The sequence below is a fragment of the Formica exsecta genome, unplaced genomic scaffold (genome assembly GCF_003651465.1).
Source record: "Formica exsecta isolate Colony F162 unplaced genomic scaffold, ASM365146v1 scaffold196, whole genome shotgun sequence".
In the NCBI taxonomy this organism is placed as follows: domain Eukaryota; kingdom Metazoa; phylum Arthropoda; class Insecta; order Hymenoptera; family Formicidae; genus Formica; species Formica exsecta.
Genome location: NW_021849259.1, coordinates 66,348 through 75,426, shown reverse-complemented (window position 1 = coordinate 75,426; position 9,079 = coordinate 66,348). Strand labels below are relative to the sequence as shown.

The following is a 9,079-nucleotide window of genomic DNA, read 5'->3' as shown; positions in this document are numbered from 1 at the left end:
TATAGAATTTCTATAAAATCCATCTATTAAAAATATATATATATATATATATATATACACACACACATATACATATATATATTTTTCCCAATTACAAAAAGCGAACCAAAATAAAGTTTTTAAACGTATTCTCTGTATATTATTTTATTGTATTATCTTCCTTGATAATATTTGTCGTTGTAAGTATTATTATTCTTGATGATATGTAAAATCATTTTCTTTTTGTGTTTCCAATCTTTTGATCAATTCTTATTTCGAGTATTCTTTATCTGAAATTAAAAGAGCATATGATTGTATAAGGGTGTTAATGATGAAAAATTAACTGCAGCGACAATTCTAATTTAAAAAATGTCTTTTACTCCTAAATTATAGAAATTAACAACAAGATTTTGATGTAAATATAAAATCTATCTTTATTGTCGACAAAGTAGAGAGTCTGTAATTTTATGCACCGATCTTTTTGCTTCTAAGGTGCGTTCGGAAATTTTATCCGTAGGGTAAAGTAGTATTTAAGGCCGGGTCTACAATAGATGTAGTAAGCATTCAGCCTTTAGAATTAGACCGGGTCTACAATAGGTGGTACTGGTCGAAGAACATTGGCCATTGGCCGCGTTCAGCAGAGAAAGCGCTCAGTTATCGTCTTGTCAACACTTGACGTTGATTCGTTGGTTCTAAAAGTAAGAACCAATCACATTCGATTGCTACAAAGCGGTTTTCTCTGCTGAACGCGGCCAGTGTGTGAAACCTCTAAAAGCTGTTTGGACCTTGCTAAAAGAAATTGGCAAAATAATATAATAAAGGCTGTTTCTTTTTTTTTTTTTAATATGAAATAACAATAGGAAACAGAAATCAGAGACGACATACTGATAATATATAAGATTATCGATACTCAAGTGAAGAAGTAGAAGTGTCAAAAAAACCGAAAAATAACTAATGCTTGATTGACACATTAAATACCTTCTTACAAAATAAAAAAAAAAGTTCAATGCATTTTTATAAACATTTTTATGTTTTACGTGATTATGATGAAGCGATGCAACTTTCATAATTATTGAAAACAAAGCATCTGTTAATATTTTTGGAGAACTTGCAATGTCTATACCACTCGTAAACATCAGTCGGTCCTTGACAACTGTCGCGAGGACCAAACGACGTGTTGTTGTGACGGGGATAGGAATTGTGTCTCCTTTGGGAGTCGGGACGCGAAATGCTTGGGAAGCTCTCATCGATTCTAAATGCGGAATCACGAAGCTTTCCGAACCGGATTACAACAAGTTACCGTGTAAAATAGGTGAGCAGTATGTAAGATACTACTTTCAAATATGTATACTGTAAAATTTATTCTCTATGACTATGCCATTAATATATAAAAAGAAAATTTATCAACTCCAAGTACTGTTATAATCAGTATCACTCAAAGCTATATTTTATTTTTTGTACAATAGTCGTATAACAATTAATCCATATAAAATTGAGAAAGTGGAATATTATTGAATTAATCTATATGTTATAGCTGCATTAGTACCGAAAGGAGATGCTCCTCATGAACTTAACATTGATTCTCACTTTACAAAAAGTGAATTACGCACAATGTGTTCTGGCACTGCGTACGCACTGATAGCTTCAGAAGAGGCACTCTTGGATGCGAAATGGACACCAAACGATGAGAATGATAAACGTGACACTGGAGTTGCAGTAGGAATGGGCATGATAGATCTAGTAGATGTGTGTATGACACATGAAGCTTTGAAGAAAGGATACAGCAAGGTCAGTCCATACTTTGTGCCAAGAATATTGCCGAATATGGCAGCTGGTCAGATCAGTATTAAATATGGCTTTCGTGGACCGAATCATGCTGTATCAACTGCATGCGCGACGGGAGCGCATGCTATCGGTAACTCTCTGATTAGCGAAAAATCTTATTTCGTTTCCACCTATTCTAACTCATCATGATTACTTTCCACAGGTGACGCATTCCGCTTTATCCGCGGTGGCGAAACGAGCGTGATGGTATGCGGCGGTGCGGAAGCGTGCATCTGCCCGTTGGCGATAGCCGCATTCTGTCGTCTACGTGCGCTGAGCACGTCGAGAAACGATACGCCCCAGGAAGCGTCGCGACCGTTTGACCGGGACCGCGACGGTTTTGTGATGGGCGAGGGCGCCGCGATACTAGTGCTGGAGGAGCTGAATCACGCGCTCGCCCGGGGCGTGCCCATCTACGCGGAGGTGCTGGGCTACGGTCTGTCCGGCGACGCGTCTCACATAACGGCACTCAGCGAGGGCGGCATCGGCGCGTTACTGGCGATGGATCGGACGGTGAAGGACGCCGGCATCGAGAGCTCTGAAATAACATACGTAAACGCGCACGCCACGTCTACGCCGTTGGGCGATGGGATCGAGGTGAAGGCGATTGAGTCGCTGATGGGGGAACACAGTAAGAATGTGACGGTGACGAGCACTAAGGGTGCGCACGGACACTTGTTAGGTGCCGCCGGTAATCTGGAAGCTGCCTTCACGATCTTGGCGATCAAGGAGGGCGTGATACCACCCACGTTGAATCTAGACAATCTGGATATGGAGACTCGTTTGAACTTCGCACCGCATACGAAGGCGAAGTGGAATACGACGACGACGCGTCGAACGGCTTTGAAAAATGCCTTTGGCTTCGGTGGGACAAATGCATGCTTGTGCTTCGCTCAATATGTCGATTGAACAGGTTTGAAAACTATTACAATTATAATATGCTGAGAGACAGAATCCACTATTTTTTCTATTTTTTTAAACGCAGTCAATTGAGGTATGTAAGTACGAAAAATAAATCCATAAGAGACATAGACAGTTCCTTTCTCATTGTTCAATTGATACAGAAAGGACACTATTCTTGTAACATATGTATATACCTGAAACAAGAGAAGCAAATTCAGTGACGAATTAAATCTGATTACACAACTGATTACCAGTGTTGAGCAGTTTAAATATTTTTAATAACTTTTATGCAACATACAATATATGTAAATATGATTTACGATAATAATTCTTTTTATAGAATGTTTTTGCAGTGTATGTATGAATGTGTAATGAAAGTTACACACAGAGAGGATGTACATCGGAATAATAAAATATATGTGTATATATATATTATATTGGAATGCAATACATTCATTTTATATTAAGATTCCGACAAATGTTCCATCGCATCTCTATTATTACAACACTGACACGAGTAATAATCGTATCGCCGTATAAATATATGATCTTCTTGAAAATGAAAAATTTTTCAAGAAAATACAATATTTTTTAAATATACGGCAATCACCTGGAGAACTTGTGTCTATAACAATTCGCATTTACTGCACGCAACAGAATCGGACCTGCCATATTCTCAACAGCCAAGGCATATTCATACAAAATATCTACGTTTACTTCAATTGTACAGATCTCTATACAATCAAATTCAATTTTCTAGTCTTATGAACTGTATATTTTGTATTTTTCTCAAAGTCAATGTTATTTGACTATGATTTGAAACCATCTTCTTCGTCTTAACATCTTTTACTTATCATATGCAATTCTCTGCTTGCAGAGATAAGTAATATTATGTTTCTATCTCTTCTTGATTTATATGTGTGTATGTGTGTGTACATTTTCGGCATTAATTAACATCAGAAAGTTGACTTCAAATAATAATTATTCAAAATACATTTATTGTATTTGTGTCTCCCGCTCTATTGGCAGTAAATCAATGTAAAAAAGAAGAAAAATGTCAGAGATATTGTCAGAGGAATTCTTAGTGAAAAATGGTAAGTGGTTTTTGATGGTTGCATAACATAGCAAAACGTTCTCTAAGCGTTTGTCGGAGTTCCTGCCGCTTCTCTGTAAGTTGACACATTCGCGATTTGAACTCTAACACTTCCTCCGCTGGAATATAACTCTCCTTCTCGTCATCATCAGAGAAATTGGAATCCTGAAAACAATACATAAGTACCGAATTTAAATGCATTTTTACAAAGAAAAAATTATTGTTTATATATGTATAAATTTTTACCTTTAGCATTTGCGAGAGCGTCAAACCTCCTTCTTGTAATAAAGAGATACTAGGACTGGAATGATTAAGTTTATCGTGACAAGCCCCCTCGTGATTACAACATTCATCATTGCAGGCTACTTCGGAGCCCTCCGGCGTACTAGGAAGAGAGGAACTACTTATATTGTGTCCAGAAGAATATCCGCAATCTTGTGACGAATGCTCGCTGGAGGAGTGACTTTTTTTTTGGGACATTTCGAGACGTTTCTTCATTTCTATCCACATAGTATATCTAGTTTTATCTACAGTATATCTAGCTTTACTAGGTTTCGTTATCCAAGCATTTAGCAGCATTTTATTGGTCGTCACAGAATCTTTACAGTCTTTGTCATATGCATGCCATTGATCCTCGTCAATTTTTTCAACTTCCTTAAAACGAGGAAAAAAAGGGATTCAAAATATTTTATTTTTGAAAACTAAATTTAATGTAAAATTATAAAAAACTTACAGCTAGTATAGTTATCTTACCTTACACGATTCGCAAGTATCGGACGAATCCTCTTGAGGTAATTGTTTGAGAGATGTGTCACTTTGCTTTGATTGACTTGTACTAAATTTCGTTTTTGCTTCGGAAGTGCCGCTTTTAATAGCTTTTTGTGCACTTGTCGTCTTTTTCACAGGGAATGCTAATTCTACTTTACTTTGCGATTGTGATATACTAGGCGTTTTTTGTTTTTTTAAACAATCCGGACATTTACATGTTGGTGGCCCTTTGTTTTTTGGATCTAATACCTGTAACTGAAATAAAAAACATACTTGTATACAGAAGCACATGTGCGTTTGCTTACTATTTATTTTTTACATGGACAAGCATATAAAAAATATGTAAACTACTATGTAAGTTTCGTATACCTTATGTCGGTCGATATTTTGCGTCGTCGGCTTTGATTCTGCACAACTACAGGAGGATTTACCTTGCCTTTCATTTGAACACTATGGCAAAATATACAACTTTTTACATATTGTACATATATGCAAGTAATTTTTAATTTTAATTTTATTTCTCTATGGATGTGTTATATATTTTCTTAATAGAAAAAAATTATTTAAATAGTTTTTAAAATATATCTTGCAAAAATATATATTACAACATACGTCACAGGAATTCTCCTTCTCTTCCGTTTCATAACGACGTTCCTTCTTTTTCTTACGTTTAAGTCGCAACTTTTCACGCCTCTGCTGTTTCGCTATTTCCTCCCTTGTAATTTCTTCATATAACAATTCTAATTGAGAGATACCTTGTTTCACCTCGACTGCCATCTACACAAGACAAGATATTTAGCTTTGTTTGACAGTCTGACAAATTGTATGTAAATATGTAATGATAAGTATAGAAAGATTTCTTTTTCCCTAACATTATTAACATTATCTTATAACAGACAAGATCTCATTACCTGGAAATTTCTGGATAATGCATCTACTGCGACCGCGGCTAGTACTTTACACACAGTCTCTTCTTCCTTCAGCCGTCTATGGACTCTATGCAATCGTTCCGCGATACATATACCTAAACACGTAAGTACTTCCTCTTGAGCAATCTCCAGCGTTTTCGCATGGCGCTCCCTGAAATACAACGTGTCTTTATTTCTTTCAGAATACTACACAAAAGTATGCATACTACTAGAGATCAGTACCTTCCCATGAGTTCTGGCTGCGCGCGACCAATAAGGGTACTAATGTATTCCGTGATAGTTGGCAAGTGAACATGATGATCAGCTATACAACGCTTAATTCCAGAGTATAAAACTGCTACGTAACCTTTCTCTTTTGTAGGTTCGGGCTCTCGTGTCAGGAGAGATGACGCCAATAATACCTTGTTACGGCACTCGGCGCAAAACCTGAAAAATCGCGATTATGTTATTAAAACGTGTTTCACGTTGTTTTAAGAGGTAGACATAAAATTTATACCTATGTTTACGTAGATAAGTTTCCAAAGTGTCATCAAGTGTATCAGTCTCGATTAAAGTCAACTCCTGTTGACACGGTAGTTCCATGCAATCCCATACTTCCCTCCACGCGTTCGGTGGCGGTCGCATTCGTTGAATTTCCAAAGAATGCAGTACGCATCGCCGGGATTTTCTATTTCTCGGTTGTTTCTCCACTAAATTATGTAACCTAGCGCTGCAAAGACATAAATGATAATGATTCTCTCCCTTTCTTAAATAATCGTTTTCCCAATCGTCGGTGAAATACCTGTGTCCGTGCAATATCGTGCAAAGTCGTTGAGGTGATTCCAGAACGTCGTCTTTTATAGAAAGCAGACCATTGGGAGTAATAACCAATGGATCCAACGCTGGATGTCCTGACTTCATCAAGTCGTAGAACAACCTTTCAACACTGAACATAGAATATTTTATCGTCACTTACTGACACAAGAGCAGAGTGATACATTATTTTAACAAAAGAGAATAATCACCTTCTTCGACAACCGACACACGGTTCTGCCTGGCCCAAAATGGCAAGTATATCCTTGCAAGTAACTTCAAATGATGCTTTGATTTCTTCCTTTGTGAGCATATCCAATTTTCTTGTAAATTCATCCAGTTGTTTACCACGCACTAAAGGACTATCACTGACTGCTCCTAAATTACTTATATCCATGATCATCTAAAAGAACACAAGTAAAGCTTTATATATAAATGTTGAATTTCCAAAGAATGCAGTACGCATCGCCGGGATTTTCTATTTCTCGGTTGTTTCTCCACTAAATTATGTAACCTAGCGCTGCAAAGACATAAATGATAATGATTCTCTCCCTTTCTTAAATAATCGTTTTCCCAATCGTCGGTGAAATACCTGTGTCCGTGCAATATCGTGCAAAGTCGTTGAGGTGATTCCAGAACGTCGTCTTTTATAGAAAGCAGACCATTGGGAGTAATAACCAATGGATCCAACGCTGGATGTCCTGACTTCATCAAGTCGTAGAACAACCTTTCAACACTGAACATAGAATATTTTATCGTCACTTACTGACACAAGAGCAGAGTGATACATTATTTTAACAAAAGAGAATAATCACCTTCTTCGACAACCGACACACGGTTCTGCCTGGCCCAAAATGGCAAGTATATCCTTGCAAGTAACTTCAAATGATGCTTTGATTTCTTCCTTTGTGAGCATATCCAATTTTCTTGTAAATTCATCCAGTTGTTTACCACGCACTAAAGGACTATCACTGACTGCTCCTAAATTACTTATATCCATGATCATCTAAAAGAACACAAGTAAAGCTTTATATATAAATATATATATATATAATTTGCAGTATAAAGTAATAAATCACATTTGTTTTAACGACAATGTGGAATACTATGCAGTGATCTTTTAAAGGCTATAAAGTATTATAACGATAATAATCTACTATTATCAGGGATATGACACATCTTCTCGTTTGCCTTATGCAAAAAATACAGAAATCAGAAGATCATACAATCGTCTACGAAAAGAAAATAAGACACAAGTGCGAGAACAATCACGTTGCTACTAGCTTCATCCTCGTCGCAGTCGGCGACGACAGATGACATCGCAGGGGGTTCCAACAATATACGATCGTCGATCGATCGAAATGAATAACAAACGAGCTACAAAATCGCGATCAGTCATGTTCTTATCTCTCGAGAATCTTACGTGTTTTTTTTCGCGTTTTTCTTTTTCTTTTCTTTTTTTTTTAAGGTTAAGGGAATACCGCGAGGAAGCGATCGTCGTTACGTAAGGCGTTGTGGCGCACCAGGAGTCGGGGAAGCAGGATGTCAAACGCGATGTCAAACGCTCACCGTCAAACTCTCGTCGATGATCAACGGCATTTGCTTGCACGCCAGTTTCACCGGTTCATCGTCCCGCCAAATGTTTACCAGTTTCGCCATCCTTTCTCTCTCTCTCTCTCTCTCTCTCTCTTTCCGTAAGGTATACGTGCTCTCGCCGATCCGGGTTCTACGAACTTAATCTCCCTCGTTTCCAAGGTGCGTGCTCGCTCGCGGCCGTTGGCGCCGTCGCCGCCCTCTTCCACCGGTTGATGAACCCGGTCAACGTACCCCGCGGATGACGGGGAGGATCTCGAATCAGGGGGCGATGAGGAGGGATTCTCTCGGGGACGATCCCTTACGGTGGAGGAATCGGTTACGTGGACCGACACGAAAAAACACGGACTGACGGAAATGTCACTCGCCGCCTGCCATTTGCAACATGTGCACGGAGTCGCCGTCTATCTCTCTCACTACTACTTCCGCCCTGCGTCGTCGTCGCGTTGCATCGCATCCTCGTTTCGTCTTTAATCGCGGCCGGTCTCCGCCCCTCCTTGGATGGCGGCTTTCCCGAGAAAGTTCTTTTCGCCGAAATTTAACGGGAGAAGAAAGTTTTCCTAAAAATTAACGTACGAATGTTTTCTCGAATTTAAAGTTGGATATTTTTGTATCGAGGTTTAAAAAGATTTTCTACACACTCATGAAATTATTATAAGAATGCAAACTTTAAATGTTGCAAAATACATCGTAACTTTTGCATACCTGGAAAATTTACGCGAGCGGAAAAAAATTTTAATAATCTTGAAAGAACTTTCGTGAATTAGGCGGCAATTATGAATTTGTTATTGTATTATCGTATATGCAAGAAGAGAGTATCATTTCTCTTTACATATATCTCTTTCATAAAAATATTTCACAATTCGATGTACATATCAGTTTAAATATATAACAAATAATAATGAATCACACACATATAACCGCGTTAATTAAAATTACATTATTTATCATCAAACTTTTTTGATATAAATACATTTAATTAATTTTTTGTCTAATTATATTGAATTTTATATCTACACACTAAAGTTATAATATAAATAATGAATAATTTTAAAAACAAACGCGAAAAATCAATCTCTTGTCAGTGGCTAATGGTCATTTTGTATAATTTGTTGCTGCTACAAAATTTTAAATTTTTTATATTGTTAGAAAAACCGCACGTAAGAATTTCTCTTTATTATGATTATATAATAAATAT

The 9,079-nt window shown here is 37.4% G+C and overlaps 2 protein-coding genes across 3 annotated transcripts; one reads left to right on the top strand and one right to left on the bottom strand.

Moving 5' to 3' along the window:
* The first annotated feature begins 708 nt into the window (after nt 1–708).
* On the top strand, nt 709–3,533 carry LOC115234179 (3-oxoacyl-[acyl-carrier-protein] synthase, mitochondrial). The gene is made up of 3 exons (XM_029804979.1): nt 709–1,291; nt 1,514–1,894; nt 1,967–3,533. Exons 1-3 carry the CDS (start codon nt 1,093–1,095, stop codon nt 2,710–2,712), a joined length of 1,326 nt encoding a protein of 441 aa, XP_029660839.1. The 5' UTR covers nt 709–1,092; the 3' UTR covers nt 2,713–3,533.
* LOC115234178 (gametogenetin-binding protein 2-like) lies at nt 3,125–8,353 on the bottom strand. 2 transcript variants are annotated; one of them, XM_029804977.1, is made up of 12 exons: nt 7,858–8,353; nt 7,104–7,294; nt 6,881–7,024; nt 6,726–6,808; nt 5,993–6,122; nt 5,719–5,922; nt 5,479–5,647; nt 5,180–5,344; nt 4,937–5,017; nt 4,553–4,822; nt 4,046–4,453; nt 3,125–3,964 (listed from the first exon to the last, which is right to left on the bottom strand). In XM_029804977.1, exons 1-12 carry the CDS (start codon nt 7,945–7,947, stop codon nt 3,788–3,790), a joined length of 2,112 nt encoding a protein of 703 aa, XP_029660837.1. In that variant the 5' UTR covers nt 7,948–8,353; the 3' UTR covers nt 3,125–3,787. The 2 variants fall into 2 exon arrangements, with proteins under 2 accessions (XP_029660837.1, XP_029660838.1); XM_029804978.1 differs by lacking the exons at nt 6,726–6,808; nt 6,881–7,024; nt 7,104–7,294; nt 7,858–8,353 and adding exons at nt 6,278–6,421; nt 6,501–6,686 and having other exon boundaries at nt 5,993–6,205.
* Between the last annotated feature and the right edge of the window lie 726 nt (nt 8,354–9,079).

Coding starts and splice junctions, on each gene's coding strand:
- LOC115234179 (XM_029804979.1), top strand. CDS start 1,093: ATGTCTATACCACTCGTAAACATCAGTCGGTCCTTGACAACTGTCGCG. Junction 1,292..1,513: donor CAAGTTACCGTGTAAAATAG/GTGAGCAGTATG, acceptor TATATGTTATAG/CTGCATTAGTACCGAAAGGA. Junction 1,895..1,966: donor GACGGGAGCGCATGCTATCG/GTAACTCTCTGA, acceptor TACTTTCCACAG/GTGACGCATTCCGCTTTATC.
- LOC115234178 (XM_029804977.1), bottom strand. CDS start 7,947: ATGGCGAAACTGGTAAACATTTGGCGGGACGATGAACCGGTGAAACTG. Junction 6,123..6,725: donor GCATTCTTTGGAAATTCAAC/ATTTATATATAA, acceptor TGGAAATTCAAC/GAATGCGACCGCCACCGAAC. Junction 5,345..5,478: donor CATTATCCAGAAATTTCCAG/GTAATGAGATCT, acceptor TGTCTTGTGTAG/ATGGCAGTCGAGGTGAAACA.